A 20929-nucleotide genomic window follows, 5' to 3' on the forward strand; every position below is an offset into this window, starting at 1 on the left:
GAAATATTGTGGCATTATTGAACATCAGAAATAATGTACTATTTTATGCAATATGACATTGCTCTTTCTTGTTTGTCACTAGAGAAAAATGCAAATTATTGTATTAGAAATTATATTTTAGCTGTTTTTATATTTAGTTCTTGTCTTAGATAAGCAAAGGAACACAGTGACAATCCTCTGTGAAATTAGTAAAACCCGTATCCACACACCGGTTGAAATCTAAAAATGAAATGTAGATGGAAGGGCGCTCCATAGTGCACGAATCTGTTTTAAAAATGAATTTATTCTGGCAGCTTCACAAACACAAGTTATAAATCACATACCACAATAGGCGGTATCACCGCCCTTGCGCTAGGCTGCGCCCTATATGTGTATCGTCAATCTGGACTTCTGATGAAGTCTGTATTGACGAAATGCGCATGGGCATGGCCTAGCACAAGGATGGCGTAGGACGGTGTAGTACTTTTCCTGTGTGGATAAGATCCATATACCTAGGTGTTTTCTACTTAGGGTGGGGATACCGCCTATTGTGGTATATATAATGAAGCAGATGTAATACACTGGGGAATCAGTCCCTTTTACAATAAGTTAATCATCTGTGTACAGTCCAACTTGTGACTGCAAAGAAAACTCTAAGAGGAAATGATTTAATTTATATTCATTACTACACTAAAACTGATGCATTTTGTTTATCCCATGTGACTTTTCTATTTCCCATTCTTTGTCACCTCCCTCTGAGACAGGAGTGTACTAGGTGAAAATGGAACCCAGACCAAAAATTATTAGCATGGTCTCATTTCTCATCCACAAGCAATAGTCTCCACTAACCACTGTGCGGGAGTAAAATGACTTATTACCATGACACAGTACAATACTATTATGCTAGAAATAGCATTGTAACATTATAGCATAGTCACTATAAGAACCCTTGCTGGTTATTTTCTATAAATAGTTAAAAAAAATGCAACTCTATGAGGAACATATATGAATCAGTTATTTTTAGGATTTTATTAAATGTTTTTGAAAATGCCAATCAACATTTAGCTTTAACTAGTCACCCTGAAGGTAAGATGCCCATGTACCATAATCATACCACCTGGTCTGCCTGCTAGTGTCCAGGGGTAGACTTGCTAAAGCTTCTAAAAATTAAAACTAGTGGTGTTGCCCATAGCAACCAATCAGAATCTATCTTTTCCATATTACATCCTAGAAAATGATAAGTAGAATCTGTTTGCTTTGACCACACATATGTAATATTTCTTTCTGTCCCTAAAAGGAGCAAGTTATGTATCATCTATACTTAATAATAATTTATTTATTTTTTAGAATTTTAAGTATATCCTCCTAATGTGCATGATGTGATACCTAGCAATAACTATCAATTACATTAATTAAAGTGTCAAGATTTTTTTCATTTTGCAGCCAAGAATATGTTAGTGGAATCACTGATACAGAAGAAGAAAGGATTAAAGAGACAGCTGGATATGTCGCCCGCAGGAAACTCTTGGCTTCTGGTGAAGGAATTAGTGTATCCAGAACAGCTTCTTCATCAGTGAAGCAATCTGAGGCATATCATAAGAAATCTAGAAGTGTTCAAATACGAGAAAAGGCGGAGCGCCTAGCCCTCAAAAAGACGGTAATACAATCAAAACTATGCAAATAAATCAGTATTTTACTGTCTGGTAATATGCACTGTTTGTTTTATGATGACCTAAAAGTGTAATTTCATGGGGAAAGAAAATAGCGCTAAATATTTAACGTACAGCTACAGTATGCAATGTCCCTTGAAGCTAATTAGACACTTGAAATGCCCTTATACTGTATTTTCTGGGATCCGGTCTGAAGATCGACACTGTCCAGGTCGACAATGTTTAGGTCGACCACTATAGGTCGACAGTCACTAGGTCAACAGGGTTGGAAGGTCGACAGGGTTTCTAGGTCGACATGTGCTCGGTTGAAAGGTCAAAAGGTCAACATGAGTTTTTCACAATTTTTTTCTTTTTTTGAACTTTTTCATACTTAACGATCCACGTGGACTACGATTGGAAAGGTAATCTGTGCCGAGCGAAGTGGCAGCGGAGCGAGGCACCTTGCCCGTAGCTGCGAGGGGACGCGGTGCACTAATTGGGGTTCCCGGTCAATCTCCAAAAAAAATTACAAAAAAACAAAACAAAAAAAAACTCACGTTGACCTTTTGACCTGTCGACCTAGCCCATGTCGACATAGAAACCCTGTCGACCCAGTGACTGTCGACCTATAGTTGTCGACCTAAACATTGTCGACCTAGACACTGTCGATCTAATGATCCACACCCGTATTTTCTTCCAAGCCTAAACACGCTGACTGTGAAAGCTGCATCAGGTTGTTACCCTTAGATTTATGGGCTATTCTGTCTGTGCCAGCAGGAAATTACCATCACAGGTCCTGGAACTTTACTGCAGAGAAAGTGTTCACTGTTTTGTTAGCTGTGCTAGAACAATTGTTACAGTCTTACCTGTAAGAAATAGCAAATACTGGTTACATTATAACTGCATAATCAATGTACTAACAATATAATCAGTGTACCAGGAAAACCAATGAAAACGTTCTGGGCTGTAAACTATCTATCACAGCTCGGTGTCTGTACATCTCACGCAGACATCCCCATGTGAAATGTGAGCGTGATCAGCTGTCTACAAATGAGCAGAGAAGATTAGGAAAGTGGAGAGCTCTAAGAGGGCATTCAAGTGAACCCTGAAAATGAATGTAATGAATTGTTGTTAGTGTAATTAGTACATTTAGTAAGACTGTCCTCCAGCTGAAAAACACATGCATGAGATAGAACATTCAATTATTTACAAAGTTGAAGTATATAATTTGCACACTTTACTATCACTTGATATTGAGTTTTGCTAAAAACAGTATTGGTGCATGCTAAATAGATCTACAATTAAAACTGATTTCCACCAAAACAATATTAGTTTAGGTGATATCCATGAAATGATATAGGAGATGCTGTAATCATCTGCATGTATGGCAGCGCCACGGCACTGAAGATCATCACATATTGGCCACCTGTACCAAAACTCAGGAGGGCAGGTATAATTAACAGCTGGCGGCTCTAGAAGTAACTAGAGTTAAGCTCCGCAGCCACCAGCATGAAATGAGACAAGAATGCAAGTAACATACTTTATTTTACTGCCTTGATTCAGTGACATCCGCCAAGTCCTGGTGCTCTAGGAAGCTGCCACGAGTTACCTAACAAAAATGAATAATATCACTGTATTGGGTGTGTCCAGCATTGTGCTTTAATGTTTATTCTCTGCATTTTATTCATTTGTGTTGCCCTTCTGGAGAGGTATCCAAAACCTTATAGATATTTTTCTCTCTATTAATGATCCTACTGAAATGGATAGCAGCAATATCAGTAATGGCGGAAAAAAAAGTTTGAAAGATGACTGTTGCCACCCTGTGTACAGCCATTTTCTGACCACAATAACAGACACAATAGACCCAGAAGTGAGTGAGCGGATGAAGAGACTAGGGTTGGACTGGCCCACCAGGGAAATACCTACTAGGCCCATTGCCTGAGGAACCCATCCAGGGCCGGTCACAGTGAGGCGGTTCAAAGGGGTCACCTGTACCAGGCCCCAATGATCAGAGGGGCCCCAAGGATATGCCACTTAGTGCCCGGCGGGGATGTGAGCAGTCTTGTCCAAATAGGGAAGCGAACTGTAGGCGGCGTGGGCACAGCCTCAGAGTGACACACATAGTGACCATGCGGCACGAGTGTGCTCCTGCTCTTATTTATTTATTAACCATTTCTTATATAGTGCAGCATATTCCGTTGTGCTTTACAATTAGAACAACAGTAATACAACAAATCTGGGTAAAAACAGACAGACATAGAGGTAGGAAGGCCCTGCTCTTCCGGGTCTAGCTCTTCTGCAGGCAGTTACGGGACATGGCAGCAGCTTCACTGGGCAGGATTCCTGTGCCCTGCGCAGGCCTCTTCTGATGGGGTTTGCTGTGTGGTGTTCGGTCTGCAAACTGGGGAGTGCAGCGCAGGTGAGTCTCACCCCAGGGTAAGAGTGGCTTGGTGAGGGGATACAGGGCTTCAGGATGGTGCTGGGAATGTAGCATGGAGTCATTGGGGAGAGACAGACTGTTGGGTGTGTGGGGGAGGAAGGAGATATATATATATATATATATATATATATATATTTATATATGTGTATAAATAATATACACTGCTCAAAAAAATAAAGGGAACACTTAAACAACACATCCTAGATCTGAATGAATGAAATATTGTGGGTAATTCCAAGTTGATCGCAGCAGGAATTTTGTTAGCAGTTGGGCAAAACCATGTGCACTGCAAGGGAGGCAGATTTAACATGTGCAGAGAGAGTTAGATTTGGGTGTGGTGTGTTCAATCTGCAATCTAATTTGCAGTGTAAAAATAAAGCAGCCAGTATTTACCCTGCACAGAAACAAAATAACCCACCCAAATCTAACTCTATCTGCACATGTTATATCTGCCTCCCCTGCAGTGCACATGGTTTTGCCCAACTGCTAACAAAATTCCTGCTGCGATCAACTTGAAATTACCCCCATTCTTATTAAATACTTTGTTCTTTACATAGTTGAATGTGCTGACAACAAAATCACACAAAAATTATCAATGGAAATTAAATTTATTAACCCATGGAGGTCTGGATTTGGAGTCACACTCAAAATTAAAGTGGAAAAACACACTACAGGCTGATCCAACTTTGATGTAATGTCCTTAAAACAAGTCAAAATGAGGCTCAGTAGTGTGTGTGGCCTCCACGTGCCTGTATGACCTCCCTACAATGCCTGGGCATGCTCCTGATGAGGTGGCGGATGGTCTCCTGAGGGATCTCCTCCCAGACCTGGACTAAAGCATCCGCCAACTCCTGGACAGTCTGTAGTGCAACGTGGCGTTGGTGGATGGAGCGAGACATGATGTCCCAGATGTGCTCAATTGGATTCAGGTCTGGGGAACGGGCGGGCCAGTCCATAGCATAAATGCCTTCGTCTTGCAGGAACTGCTGACACACTCCAGCCACATGAGGTCTAGCATTGTATTGCATTAGGAGGAACCCAGGGCCAACCGCACCAACATATGGTCTCACAAGGGGTCTGAGGATCTCATCTCGGTACCTAATGGCAGTCAGGCTACCTCTGGCAAGCACATGGAGGGCTGAGAAATGCCACCAAAGAAATGCCACCCCACACCTTTACTGACCCACTGCCAAACCGGTCATGCTGGAGGATGTTGCAGGCAGCAGAACGTTCTCCTTGGCGTCTCCAGACTCTGTCACGTCTGTCACATGTGCTCAGTGAGAACCTGCTTTCATCTGTGAAGCGCACAGGGCGCCAGTGGCGAATTTGCCAATCTTGGTGTTCTCTGGCAAATGCCAAACGTCCTGCACGGTATTGGGCTGTGGACGTCGGGCCCTCATACCACCCTCATGGAGTCTGTTTCTGATTGCTTGAGTAGACACATGCACATTTGTGGCTTGCTGGAGGTCATTTTGCAGGGCTCTGGCAGTGCTCCTCCTGTTCCTCCTTGCACAAAGGCGGAGGTAGCGTTCCCTCTGATGGGTTGTTGCCTTCCTACGGCCTCCTCTACATCTCCTGATGTACTGGCCTGTCTCCTGGTAGCGCCTCCATGCTCTGGACACTACGCTGACAGACACAGCAAACCTTCTTGCAACAGCTCGCATTGATGTGCCATCCTGGATGAGCTGCACTACCTGAGCCACTTGTGTGGGTTGTAGACTCCGTCTCATACTACCACTAGAGTGAAAGCACCGCCAGCTTTCAAAAGTGACCAAAACATCAGCCAGAAAGCATAGGAGCTGAGAAGTGGTCTGTGGTCACCACCTGCAGAACAACTCCTTTATTGGGGGTGTCTTGCTAATTGCCTATAATTTCCACCTGTTGTCTATTCCATTTGCACAACAGCATGTGAAATTGATTGTCAATCAGTGTTGCTTCCTAAGTGGACAGTTTGATTTCACAGAAGTGTGATTGACTTGGAGTTACATTGTGTTGTTTAAGTGTTCCCTTTATTTTTATGAGCAGTGTATTTATAAATATATTGTATATATTATATGTAGTAGCCATGTTGTCTGTAGGCTATATCCTCTTTAAGGGATTGTCAAGCCTCTGTGGTGGCTGGTTGTAACCCCTATGTGTTCTCCTGTTTGGTCTTTCATGCCCCAATTGAATACTGGAAGATACAGATGTTTGATCTCTCCATCCCCATGTGTGACCAAATTGATGATGTTGCTGAACTCTCAAGTCAAGTAACACAGATGTGCAACACTTTAATAAGCCTTTTTCCGGCAGGGTCCACAGGTTATCCACAGGATAACATTGGGATATGATGAAGCGACAGTGGATTTGCACCAATCGGTCAGAGCTTTTCGGCCTCCCAGCATGCAACGGGCCCGTCCATATATCCCTGCCTCCTGGCTCAGGCAAATCATTTTTTTGTTTGGTGCGGCAGGAGCCGGACAATGGTCAGAGGGCTGCTGGTTTTTAGCAGCCCTAAACTTTCTTATTTTATTTTTATTGTCTTACTATTTTTAGTTAAGCAGGGTAGGGTAAGATTGTATGTCACTTTAACAAATTTTAAAGTGATTACAGTCACAAATTGTGTAATAACACTCTAAAGGTGTGTTAATTTTTTATCATGTCTAAGAGCGGCAAGGGTGAGGAAAATACACTTTCCACTGCAGCACCAACACTCGATTCATGTTGTCTTGCAGACTGAGGTTAACCTATCGTGGTTCAAGGGGATTATGTGCAAAATGGTTAGTTGTCTCTAAAGCCTCTTAAGTAGCGATGCAGGCACAGGTTCTGGTTGAACCGTCATGGGCTATTTTGCACAGACATTATCCAATGTAGCTGAGCAGGTAATGCTAGCTCCTATTCCAGCGCAGGGCCGGTTCTAGCCCTTGTGGTGCCCCAGGCAAAAAATAGGGGTGTGGCTTCCTACAGGGGGTGGTCAGTTACGCCCTTATTTGTGCCCCCTGTAGAGTAGCGCCGCTGAAAAAATAAATAAATAAATGAATGAATACTTACTATCCCCGCTCCTGATTCCCGACCGCTGCAGACCTCCGCCGGCGCCGCTCCTCTCCTCGGATCTATGGGAGAGACATCATGACATCTCTCCCATAGCACAGCATAGACACTAGCGGTCAATTATGACCCCTAGCGTCTGTACCAGTCCCACAATGCTGTGCGGTGCACGATGACGTCATTGCGCACCACACAGCAAAGGTCCTCTCCACGAAGGGAAACTAGACGGGTAGCGTCTAGTTCCCTTCACAGCGGGGGACCAGCGGGGGACACAGCGGCAGCGGGGGGCACAGTAGCGGATCTTGCCATGGTGCGGCACCCTCCGGATGGCGCCGGCGCCCTCCGGTAGGCGGCACCCTGGGCAAAACTCCTGCTTGCCCATGGCAAGCACCGCTACTGTATCAGCGATACGTTATTCTATTACCCCTTACATGCATCTTCATTCTGGGGTTATCCACCTAGGGAATGACAGTCTCTTAATAAAGGTAGGCTTAAAGGCTGGTGCTAAGTAAATCACATATTGCATAGAGAGGGAGGACTGCGCTCATATGCTAGATTTGATGGGAGGGGGGGGGGAATGGTGCTGCTCAACCTGGAGGTGTCCTCCCTCCTTCCACCGTCTACAATTTTTAGCGGTTAGCGTACTCAGTCAGGGGGAATTTGTAGTGTAGGGAAGGGTGGGTAGGAAGATTGGGTAGGGATGAATGGGGTGTATCTTAAATATTATCGTATTCCTTAATCACTATATATCAACTTAAACTCTTAAGCTATAAGTGGTGCAAAATATAAGTATTTATTACTAAAATGTCTCTATAGTACCACTTTGTGGTGCTATACAATGAAATGATTTACAGTACTTGAAAGGTCCGTTTCTCTGAGGGTGAATGTCAGGTGTTCCTTAATGGTGCACCTTTACCATAGGTCCTATTGGAACCTATGTCCCTCCTCTGTTAATATGAAGCAGTCCAAATAATGTAAGGGTAATGACCAATTGCGGCGTCCCGCCAATTGTCATGCCCTCTGTCAATGTCCAGTATGCGGATGAGCACTAATGGGGAACCAGGGTTACAGGCTTGTTTTATACTTACCGCCAGGGGTGCATTCCGTGCGCCTGTGCCGGCTCAGCTTCCGTTCCTCCTTCCTATGGTGACCAGTACTCCTGAAGAGTCCTCTTTGTCTGGGTCTTTGTGTGGTGGCGGCGGCTGCTGATCTCAATTTCTGTGTTCTGTGCTGTACTTCCGGCCGTGCGTCACATCGCTTTCAAGCAGCAGCGGCTCTGTGCCTTTTACCTCTTTTGCCCAGCCGGGTGAGGGAAGAGAGGTAGCCTGGATATGCCGGCCGCTGTTCTCAGTCTCAGGGTCCCGCACTTTACTTCCAGTCACGTGTCATGGGGCTTTCGTGTAGTCTCTCCCTCTCTGGCCAAGGAGGGGGAGAGCACCGCGATCATTCTGTGAGCTCTGTGTGGATGGGTGGGCAAATAGGCCAACGCGTTTCAGCATCAAGGTGCCTTTTTCAAGGATTAAATGCCCTGTGTGGTACGATCCATATAAACTTCCTTGTGGGTGTTGATTGGTTCCTGCTTACCACTGGTCCATTTCCCATTGGTTAACATTCAAGCTTTTATCTGTCAATTAGTGATTTCTCTTTTTACTCTTCTCTACGCAAATGTATTTTTAAACAATTAAAACGGTTATGTGTTGTGTGAAAAATAATTAATAGCCATGTTTAGCATAGACTTGATGAATCCCCTTCTTAGTGAATATTTTATTCAGATGTTCATGGGCATTACAGTATTATCGGTGTACTTACAGATCAATGATCATATTTATAAAATGTACTGGGGAAAAAGAGAGAGGATAAATTTATTGAAGGGGAGTATGTAAGACATTTGAAAAGTATTATAACGTTGTCTATTATAACATTGTTATATACAATAGAGAGAACTAAATTGAAAGCGCTGTCCACAATAAAGGATAGATAAAATTGTATTTATTTTGTATTGATAACTGAACACTTAAAAAGCTAAAACATAATATGTATATCTACAAAGCCTATTTCTTCAGTGATCCTTATCACAGGTACCTTGTGATTGCACTGGTAATGAATACCTCTAAGTATTTAGGAGGCTGAATAATATAATTTGCTACTAAGAATTGTTCACTGTGGAGCTAATTATAGCACCTATTGCATGCTATATTGTTCTAATCAGCAATCTATTATACATTACCAGTGCAATCACAAGGTACCTGTGATAAGGATCACTGAAGAAATAGGCTTTGTAGATATACATATTATGTTTTAGCTTTTTAAGTGTTTATATTAACAGTTATCAATACAAAATAAATACAATTTTATATATCCTTTAATGTGGACAGCGCTTTCAATTTAGTTCTTTCTTGTCACAATAAATATATTGGGAACCAACAACCCAATAACTTGAGAGCGGCAGTCCTTAATAAGGAGAGGAGTATTAATGAACTGATAAAGCATTTTAGCAATTTGAGTTGGGACAGCTGACACACATTGAAGCTTAGCGCTTTTTTTGCTTGGAGTTTGGTTTATATACAATAGACATGTTTATCATGAAGCTACAGTAATGTGGTTTCAGTAGTTTTGAGTGATGTAATGGAGATTGATCATTCCCTCAGGTCACATCACTGAAGTAATATTAAATTCTACATTCAGGCATTTGGGTGTCAAAGTTTTAAGGGTATATATCCACTTTAATTCTTCCCTGTTTATTTTTTTCAAAAAGTCACCTCCCCTCAAATTATTTGTTACTTTTTGTTTAGCCATGAACTTCAAATGTGTCGGATCCTGGTTGTGCTTTTCTATGTAATGTTATGATATACTATGTTTATCGTACCCTTGTTTTATGTTCTGTATATGTTCCGATATTCTAACTTTCAATGTTCTAATCGTACATCCTATGTACTGCGAACCGCATGGACATGTGATCAAGTAAGTCACTACCTTCGTGTGACATGTCAATTCATCCCTTATTTTATGTTCTTGACCTGTGTTAGTGGAAGTGAAGTTTGTCAAAGCCTTGGTGGATCTAGAATTCATGATCCTACACCCCATACAAGTTCCACAATGATGAAAACCCTGTCTCTTTGTACTATCATCTATTTCCATCTATTGTGTTGTTGGTGGAGGTATGTGATTATGCACTAGGTTCATCTTGACATCTGGGGCCTTTCTGTATACCACTTTTGGTCGTGGTGGTAGGATCTCTGCCAAGGTCTCATCTTGCTTTAGAATATTCCATTGTTTCTGTATACTTTGTTTTATCTTCCCTGCTGCGTTGTTATATTGTGTCACAAAGTATATGTCCTTACCCTGTGGTGTTTTTTCTTTTTCTTTGTATCTAAGTAATTCCTCCCTTTCTGTCTCCTTCATTTTGGTAAATCCCTTCTCTACCGTCTTTTTGTCATATTTCTTGTCTAGAAATTTCTGTTTCAGGTCTTTTCCCTGCTCTTTGTAGTCTTCTAACTGTGTGGAATTCCTTCTCAACCGTGTGAACTGGCCTAGTGGGATACTTTTCAGCCAGTTCGGGTGATGGCTACTGGTGGATAGACTGTAGTTGTTCACATCAACTTTTTGGTGGAATGTTCGTGTCTCTATTTTGGTTGTTTTTGATGTGTATGTCAAGGTCAAGGAATTCCACCTTTTCCTTGCTAAAATTGGTTGTAAATCGTAAATTCCTGTCATTGTCATTCATGTGCTGTATGAATTCATGTAAGTCTTGTTCAGTCCCTTTCCAGATGAATATTATGTCATCTATGAAGCGTCATCAGAGGACCAGGTTCTCCCCGAAGCCATGTCCCTTCCAGATGATGTTGTCCAACTCCCACTTGCATATAAATAGCTTTGCATAGTTTGGAGCGAACCTGGTCCCCATGGCTGTGCCTGTCCACTGTCTGTAATAGTCGCTATCGAACCATGTGTAACTGTGTTCCAGAATGAATGTTACAGCCTTTAAAATGAATTCTATGTGCATTTGATGAAGTGTTTCATCCTGTGAAAGAAAGTGTTTTGTGCTGTCAATACCCTGTTTGTGTTCTATGATTGAATATAAAGATGTCACGTTGCTGGTCTCTAATATCATGTCTTCTGTCCATGTTATATCTTGTAATAGCTGAAGAGTATGTGTTGTGTCTCTAAGATATGATTTATGTTTGGTTACATGTTGTTGAAGAAAAAAATCAATGTATCTTGACAGGTTTGATGTAAGTGAATTAATACCTGAAATTATCGGTCTAACTGGTGGATGTTCTGTGTTTTTGTGGATTTTTTGGTAAATAGTAGAATACTGGTATTACTGGATTGGTAAAATTCATGAATTCAAATTCTTTCTTGTTGATAATTCCCAATGAAAGACCTTATTGAGCAGTACTATGCCCCCCCCCCTCCCTTATCTGTGGGTTTTTAATGAGAGGTGATTAGTCCTTAATTCTTCCAGAGCCTCTTTCTCGCATTTCGTCAAATTCCTTTGTTTGATATGTATGTCTTCCATTTTCTCTAGGTCATTGACCACTAATTTTTCAAAGGTGTTTATAATGTGTCCCTTCATGTGTTGTGGATAAAATGTTGACTGTGGTTTGTAATCGGTGTGTTTGAAGTCTGTTGCATTTTCAGCTGGTGTGTAATGTGGATTGGTTTGTGCAAAGTATTTCTTAAGGGTTAATTTTCTTGAGAATGCCTGTATAGCCATATATGTCTCCAATTTGTTTAATTTTTTTATAGGTGCGCATTTCAGTCCCTTACTTAGTAATGTCTTGTGGGTATCCTCTAGTTCTAGGCTACTCAGGTTGAAGATCCCTTCAAACTTTCGTGTGCTGTTTGTGTTAAGGTTTGTTTTGTTTTTTTGGCCTCCCCTGCAGCCTCGTCTGGGTCTGTAAGTTTCCTTTTGTTGGTTTGTGTGCTTGTTGTTGGTGATCAGCAGGCAGCGATGCCTGCCTTCAGGTCTAAAAAATCTATATCCCAATGTTCCCCGTTTTGGATGTGTCTGTTTTTCTTTCTCTTTTCTTATTTCTTCTGTTATCTGTTTTCCAATATCTCCCATTTGTCTCATTGTGGTCTCTGTATTCTGTGTAGTGCAACCCTTTTCCATGGACTTTCTTATTTTGTCTTCGTATGTCAATTCTTCTATCTCATGGATGGAAAAGGATGATTCTGCCTCTAGCATACATGATGTATCCGTGGTATCTGATTCTGTTTCTAGTTCTATCTCACTGATAGGTCAGGAGCAGGGCTTAAAGTGGTCCTGGTGAGGTGGTGGAACTCATGGAGGAAGACCATGGAGGCACCAGGACCTAAGGAAGGAGTAGGTGGCTGCAGCTCATTAGCAACACTAGTGCCATCTGTATCATCGATTGACGCAGATGATGGTGTGGGCTTTTCTGTTGGAATTACTGTGCAGGGCAATGGAGGAGGTGGAACTAGTTCCCCCTACCATTACAGGTGGTGGAACTCAGTTCCACCTCGTTCCCCCCCACTTTAACCCCTGGTCAGGAGTCTGTTGGTATTTGGATGCTGATATTTCTTAGGGGCTGTTTTTTGTACCGTCCCTTTGTTTGTCTGAGGCCTAATATTCTGTGTTGCTTTGCGTGGTGTAGCTATTAGACTATGTGTAATTAGCTAGGTGTAGTTATTAGACCTTTCTAATAAGGTCTAATTAGCTAGGTGTAGCTATTAGACCTTTCCTTCCTTTATCTTCCTTTATTTGTTTTAATCCCCCATCTATCCCTGAGAAATTTCTTCTTTTTCTTTTCAATGATGATGTCTTCTCCCTTTTTCAATCTATTCTTGGTGAGTGTTTCTATGTCTTTATAACCGTGTTCTTGTTGGTAAGGTTCCAGGAGACCATGTAATGTAATGATGTCGTGGTCTATTCTCTCCAGATCTTTTTCGTGTTGTTCTATTATTATGTGCATCAGTTTTATTGAACACTCTTTCAACGCCTTGTTCCACTTATTCATGAATTCTGTGCTTTCTCTATTGTGTGTGGGTACCTTCTTGATGTTCAAACCTTTTGGTATTGTATTTTGATCTACATACCACTGGAGTGCAAATGTGTCCCACCATAATTTGGTTTCTTGTTTTAACAACTGTTCTATTCTTAGTATATGCGTACAGAATTCTTGTCCTTTGTTTATAGATGTTGTCGACTGTTCAAAAATTGCAAATGTCTGTTTTGCCCTATAAATCTGATCATTTCTGTACTCTAAGATTCACATGCATATGTGATTGTTGTGAGAATGATTGTAATTGTTCGAGGTGAGTAATGGTCAGACATGAGGGATGGGAAGGGATGGTGGGAAAAAAACAGCTTAAGTGCTGCAGTCTCTCAATGGACAGTACTTATATTGTATAGAGAGGGAGGACTGCGCTCATATGCTAGAGGTGATGGGGGTGTGGGAATGGTGCTGCTCCACCTGGAGGTGTCCTACCTCCTTCCAGTGCTGAAACGTGTTGGACAATTTGCCCACCCATCCACACAGAGCTCACTGATTGATTGCGGTGCTCTCCCCCTCCTTGACCAGAGAGGGAGCGACCACAGAGCATGGAATAATCACTACACAAAAGCCCCGGGACACATGACCGGAAGTAAAGTACGGGACCCTGAGACTGAGAACAGCGGCCGGCATATCCAGGCGGCCTCTCTTCACTCCCCGGCTGGTCAAAAGAGGGAGAAGGCACGGTACACGGAATCCAGATACTGAGATCAGTGGCCACTGCCAGCACACAAAGACCAGAACTCTTCAGGAGGACTGGTCACCGTAGGAAGCAGGAACGGAAGCTGAGCCGGCACATGCGAACAAAAACGCACCCCCGGTGGTAAGTTTAAAACAAGCCCGTAACCCTGGTTCCCCATTAGTGATCATCCGCATACTGGACATTGACAGAGAGCATGACAATTGGCAGGAAGACGCAATTGGTCATTACCCTCACATTATTTGGACTGCTTCATATTAACAGAGGTGGGACATAGGTTCCAATAGGACCTATGGTAAAGGTGCACCATTAAGGAACACCTGACATTCACCCTAGAAAGAAACGGACCTTTCAAGTACTGTAAATCATTTCATTGTATAGCACCACAAAGTGGTACTATAGAGACATTTTAGTAATAAATACTTATATTTTGCAGCACTTATATCTTAAGGGGGATAGCCTATTAGGCCCGGTAAAACATCGGGTGCGAAAAACGTATGTTTTTCCAATGTTTCATCGATGTTCCACCGATATTTTTTAACAGGCAATCCAGATTGAACGCCTGTAAAAAAAATGACCTTTCTCCCGAAAACACACAGGTTCAGTGAAACCTGTGTGTTTTCGGTAGAAACAGACCCGTTTTCGCATGGAAATGGGGCTATTTCTGGGGATTTGGTTTCCAAAATCCCCGATGAACGGGACAACCTGCAGCGTCCCAAGCTCGCTGCAGCAGGCTGCGACTGCAGGCATCCAGCTGTCCTCGGCGCTGTGATCCCCGGCAGAGAAACCAGGGTAGCGCCGTGACCGCATCCCCCCTCTTCTCCACCGCTGGCAGTGGCCACATGACGGGGGAGTGGCCATGTGACCGGGGGAGCCGGAGGAGCAGCGCTGCACCCGATGCTGTCAGAAGCTGGCACTGTCAGGATTTAGGGCAATACAGAATATTCAGGAGGCCTATCCACATGTTCATATAGCACTGTTCTATCAGCGCTATGTTTTGTTGCTATCCTCCAGCTGCAATTTCAGGCCCTACCATTTGGGCTTACCACAGCTCTCACCCAGAGTATTCACCAAAATAGGGTAGGGATGGCATCTTATCTCTGTTAGCAGGAGATAAGTATTTTTTAAAAATCCATACCTCGACAACTTAATCCTGGCACAGTCTCAGGAATTGTTCACTGTCATCTGTAACAGACAATAGCTGGTTACAGAGATGTGGCTGGCTCATAAACTGGGCAAGGTCGTTCTGGTTCCGTCATATCGGAGGACTCAGTTGGGGGCTGTGTTGGAATTGGGTACTCAGAGAGTAATCTACCGCTGAACAAAATATCTAAAATTAATTTAAGGATTCAGGAGTTGCTACACATTTAAACGGTATCCATTTACGCGGTAGTGCATGTGATGGGTTTGATGGTGTAGACAATGGACATGATGGAATATACTTCCATTAGATACACCTGTAATGTCTGATCATTTCTTAGTAGAAAGGTTTTTCATCAGACAATAAAAGCACAGATTATGGTCTTCCTCTGGAAGTTAGGAGATCAATATTGGACATCCTATCCTGGACAAAGGAAGGCTTCTTTGTATATCTTTTTTACACTGAGGAAGCCGCCAGGTATTAAAGGCGGGGAAACGCGTCTGTACGGTCTCCCAGCATACGGGACACAGCTTCAGATTATTAATCCGCTGGCCAGCATACTACAGACCCTAACGCTAAAGAGAGGGGACGGATTGATGTAAAGTGATTGCACATTGACTCCAGCTAAGGCTGCCGGGAAAAAGCTTCAGCCGGGAGGGATATCAACAACTCCGTGTTCATAACAGAGGTTTACTGCAAGTTCCATATTGATGTATGGTAATCAACCTGTTTTTGGACGTTGTTTACTAATGCTGCATGGACATACATGAACGCTTTTCACTAACATAGTGAGAGTTATCAGCAGAGCGTTTAACGATATTACAGAGTTGAGAGACGCTGAATCCAATTACTAACCCAATTGCTAACAGCGTATAAGTGCATGGCAATACAAAAGTATCAATAAGCTTACAAAAGGATCCAGGTGGTACAAAGTATCACTGAAGAGTACATGAAGGAGACTTTGTTGCATATTAGTCTTGCAGTGCAGTTGCCTTGAGTCTGAGTATTTTAAGATATATTAATAGTAGTTTTATAGAACTATGGAGCATTAATGTGTATATATATATATATATATATATTTTATATGTGTGAATGATGCTGGCCGGTATCAAATATAAATATATGTAATAAAATATATTAAAATAAAATCTACAACAGATTTATTAAGCGCTCTCCCATTGTTTTCAATTTTTGTCTATGTAAGAAGGGGTTTGTACCAATTACCCCAGGGAAAGCAGCTGTTTATCTGTTCAATAACGGTGCCAGGAGATCTTTGTGTATACATTTCTTTGTATATCAGATGGCAACTCTGACAATGGATGCCACCCTGTGGGGCTGGGATGAAGTGTCAGGAAGGAGTTATTTCCAGGGGCAGTTGACAAAGGAAGAAATGTTGCCTGCCAATAAATATATTGGAACCTCGAGCCATATATATGGCATTTATTCAGGCAAGGAATATCCTTTTGATGAATCCAGATCGAATCTGCTCGGACATGCAATGGCAGTGGCGTACCTCAACCATCAGGGAGGATCTCACAGCCAAAGTATAATGAAGAAGGTAAGTCACACTTTAAGGTGGACAGAACTTCATTATCCAGCCTTGTCCGCAGTACTCATTCCAGCAGTCTTAAACTGGGCAGCAGATTTTCTTAGTCAGCTTGCCATTCAGGTAAACGTATGGACTTATACCCCTAGGTCTCAAAAACTCTGGTAGATAATGGGGGTTGCCAGAGATACATCTCATGCCGTCCAGTCAGAACAACAAAGGTTTCGCATACAGGTCAAGAACAAATCCCACAGCGATCTTCTGGAGGACTTGTCAACTTTCGTATGCTTCATGTGTTTCCACCTATCACCTGGTGATACGAATGGTAAGACAAGGTAAGGGTGCTGTGATACTAACAGCTCCAGCGTGGTCCAGAAGACAATGATACACAGATATACAGAGGAGGTCAATGGATGCTCCATTCATACTTCTTCAATGGCCAGATCTACCGTCTCGGGGTCATGGTTATCACAAACACCCGGATGGACGGTTTTTGACTCTCGAGACTTCCATCCTGAAGGCAAGAGGACTATAAATAGGTAATTCTAAATATGCTCAGAGCAAGGAAAATTTCTTAGCTCGCATTTATCACCAAATATGGCAAGACTATATTCAATATTTGACTCTTGGTTTTTCAAAATTTCCAGAATCTTAGCATTCTTTCAGGTATGAATGCATAAAGGTTATGACCGACTTCCTTGAGAGTGCAAGTGTCGGCATTGACTGTATGGTTCCAAAAGAAAATTGTAAACCTACAGGATGTGCGTATTTTTTTTCAAGGAATGCGACACATTAAACCTCCTTTTGTTCTTCCTACAGTGCCTTGGGATTTAAGTTAGTCCTAAAGGCCCTTTAGGCTGTCCTTATTGAACCACTTGAAAGATTGGATCTTAGATGTTTGACAGCTAAAGTTATTTTTCTACTGACCTTGCTTCAGTTAGAAGAATTTCAGATTTAGGGGCATTGTTATCTTATCCTCCATTTCTGAATTATGTATCCAGATAGAGCAGTTCTTTGAACCAAATCTGGGTATCTTCCTAAAATGGTTTCTAAATTCCATCTTAACAAAGAAACTGTAGTCTTGGTCTTAAGGGCCGGACTTTACTGCTGGAGATGCATTGTTGGACGTAGTCCGTGACGTAGATCATACCAATGCCATCAGAAAGACAAATTCTCTATGAATTTCACAAGAGAGGCTAGCTTGCCGATAAGCAGACACTGGCAAGATAACGAGTTCAGAAGCATATTCTCAGGCTGATCTCCCTGTTCTGGCTAATGCCTCTGCTCACTCTACTCGTAAGGTAGGTACATCAGGGCAGCACAACGTGGTGCTTCAGCAGAACAGATATGTAAGGCAGCCACATGGTCTTCTATTAACACATTCTTTAGACATTATGCCATGGATACCTTTGCTTCTCATGACGCTGAATTCGGATAACCTGTGGACCCTGCCGGAGAAATATACGTTATGGTAAGAAATTACTGTTGATAACGGTATTTCTCCAAAGTCCAGAGGGATCCCACCCTGACGCACCTGATTTGAGGATCCTTTTACTCACTAACCTCTTCCTTCTTGTACGGAAGTGTGTTCTTCTCGCCTGATTAGGGCTATCTATGATGCTCCTGCCTTGAGCTTTGGGAATACAACTGATTTGCCTGAGCCAGGAGGCGGGAATATATGGACGGGCCCGTTGCATGCAGGGAGGCCGAAAAGCTTTGACCGATTGGTGCAAATCCGTTGTTGCTTCATCATATCCCAATGTTATCCTGTGGACTTAGGAGAAATACAGTAATCAAAGGTAATTTCTTATCATAACGTATATTTTACAATTGGGAAAAGGCTACGGCAATAAAGAGAACATGTACATCTTTTATACCTGCAGCATATTAGTGTTACAATATATAGTAAATGTAGGTGCCTGTAGGGAAGGCATAGTAGCTTCCACATCCCCGCTACTTTCAAGAGCAGATAACGGTACGATGAAATGAGTTGCTTGAATATAGTAAGCTGAGCTGAAAGTACAGTTATAAATGCTTAATATATAGAAACTATTTATATACTGTAAAATTGTCTAAAAAATATAAATCTTGACAACTAAATATGACTTCAGTGTTTACTTTCAAGCATTAGAAATGATGGGAGCGGTGTTGCGCTCAATCCGGATGATTGGTCTGTTTACTCAATTAGTAGGTTAATAAGTATGAACCCTTATTCTCAGCAAATATGGATGAGGATGTGCTGAATCAATAAATGAATAATGATTGGATTAATGAATGGTTAATCGAATATGAACCCTTAATGTCAGAAAAAATGGGTGCGGATGTGGTGAAATAATAGATGTATAAAATAAATGAGAAACGAATGATTAGATGAATGAATGAATATATAAATGAATCAATAAATAAATAAATAATCAAAATATGTAACAATTGGGTGCTTAGTGGTCCTATGTTCCAAAGTTGCAATGTAATTGAAACCAAGTGATACTCATATAGAATTTGGTATTATTATAGCACTTTATTGTAATTAAACTAAATAATGTGGATCGCACTGATGTGAAATGTCACTCTTGGTCAGGATTTAGTTCAAATTGCGGCGTCCCGCATGTAAAAATTATAGTCTCTGTTAGAGTGTACTCAAATCTTCACAGTCTCTCATATAGCGCTTTTTCTGTATATGTCACACTATAAGTCTTCACGGTGTGGGCATATGGCGAAAACACATGGGGGGTATGATAGGGAGGCTCCGGACTGGTCTTACAGGCCGGCCTCAGCTTCTCGTGGTGCGCCTTGGAACAGACACCCCCCGAGAGCCGAGGCGCCGCACCGGTAATCTCGTCTGGGGCGAGGGAGAAACTCAGACAGCGCTCTCCGGAGCCGCCTACTGAGTGACTCTCGCCGCACACGGAGACTCACTTCCTACCTTATCCTGTGTTCACCAGGTCCCGTCACCAGCTTCTCAGTCTTCTGTTGCTCGGCAACCTGGTCCGCTTCCGGGTTTCTCCCGATCACGTGACCGGGTCTTGTAAATGTGAAGCTCGTTGTTATTGGTATGCAAAGGCAGTTCTGCAGAACTTTAAAGTCTGTGTGTCGTTTACTCCAACGCGTTTCAGCCTTTCCAAGGCCTTCCTCTGGGAGAAGTGGATATTAGGGAATCATATCCCAGTGGTTTTTATGGGATCATTCTGTGACCTCATTGGGTCACCTGACATGGATTGAGGAATTCTATTGGTCAAAATGAGTGTGTCTGTTTCAATAGCATGATTGTTAACTTGTTTCTAATATTCTCAGTGATTGAATTGGAATTAATTATCAATATTCTTGCCATGAATGAGTAGTGGTCATATGGTTATAATCATAATATGTGATCGGCTTGCAGATGTTGAACATTGATAATTCTATGTGGTTTTTAGCAGAATTTGATCAATGATTGGTAAATGAATATAAATGAATTTGAATTAAATTACATATAATTTAAATGTAAAATCATATATATTTCCTATTATCTGCCTATGCATTTTTTATTGTTTGCATATTAGATTGTTAACCATGTGGGTAGCCATCACTTATTATAATAGGTAACTTGATTAACAGGCCGCTAGAGTCTTATCTGCGGTATACATTTCTTATTGTTTGCATATATATTTATTAATGTTAACATACTTGAATGTTGCCCAGGTGGACAGCCATCACTAAGTACAACAGGTGGCTTTACTAACATTATTGCTACAGTCTTAGCTGCGGCACTATATTTCTTATTTGCATATCAGTGATTTTACCTCATTGTCCCGGTTTAAACCCTGTGTGGCCAGTGTCTTTAATTCGTACATCCATCTTAATTCTGTCATGTTGAGTTTAGCAATAAAATCTCCTCCTCTCCAATTTGGATGTACTTCCTGAATCCCTATAAATTTCAGCGAAGCGGGGTTACTGTTGTGGTGGTCTTTGAAATGTTTAGATAGGTTATGTTCTTCTAGTCCCCTTTTGATGTTATATGTTTTGCCTGTGTTGGTGGAATTAAATTGTACTGCTGGTTTTGTACTGTGTATTCCCCCATTGTTGCAAAACATATAACATAAAAGAGAGAATGACATGTGACAGCAAAGGGGTCATTTATCTATTAGAATGTGGTTGCACTAAACAATACGTAGGCCGCACCACACGTCCACTGAAAATAAGGATAGGTGAGCATATACGCAACATCAAAAGGGGACTAGAAGAACATAACCTATCATAACCAGCAGGAATTTGGTTAGCAGTTGGGCAAAACCATGTGCACTGCAGGGGAGGCAGATATAACATGTGCAGAGAGAGTTAGATTTGGGTGTGGTGTGTTCAATCTGCAATCTAAATTGCAGTGTAAAAATAAAGCAGCCAGTATTTACCCTGCACAGAAACAAAATAACCCACCCAAATCTAACTCTCTC

The 20929-nt window shown here is 41.9% G+C and overlaps 1 protein-coding gene and 1 long non-coding RNA gene across 7 annotated transcripts in view; one reads left to right on the top strand and one right to left on the bottom strand.

Moving 5' to 3' along the window:
- Positions 1–20929, top strand: part of MYOM1 (myomesin 1) — a 194274-nt gene that overhangs the window by 24468 nt on the left and 148877 nt on the right. For all 3 annotated transcript variants that reach the window (XM_063923544.1, XM_063923547.1, XM_063923545.1), the window contains one exon: positions 1423–1636. In XM_063923544.1, the coding sequence (XP_063779614.1) occupies positions 1423–1636 (214 nt within the window). The remainder of the gene's footprint in view (positions 1–1422; positions 1637–20929) is intronic.
- LOC134928143 (uncharacterized) overlaps positions 1–20929 on the bottom strand; it is a 114690-nt gene that overhangs the window by 10021 nt on the left and 83740 nt on the right. Inside the window, exon 4 of one of the 4 annotated variants that reach the window (XR_010177835.1) lies at positions 20290–20406. The exons of the other annotated variants lie outside the window; for them this stretch is intronic. This is a non-coding gene — a long non-coding RNA (uncharacterized LOC134928143). Of the gene's footprint in view, positions 1–20289; positions 20407–20929 lie in introns of those variants that run through there. 4 annotated transcript variants of the gene reach the window in all.

Source organism: Pseudophryne corroboree, chromosome 5, assembly GCF_028390025.1.
Source record: "Pseudophryne corroboree isolate aPseCor3 chromosome 5, aPseCor3.hap2, whole genome shotgun sequence".
NCBI classification, from domain to species: domain Eukaryota; kingdom Metazoa; phylum Chordata; class Amphibia; order Anura; family Myobatrachidae; genus Pseudophryne; species Pseudophryne corroboree.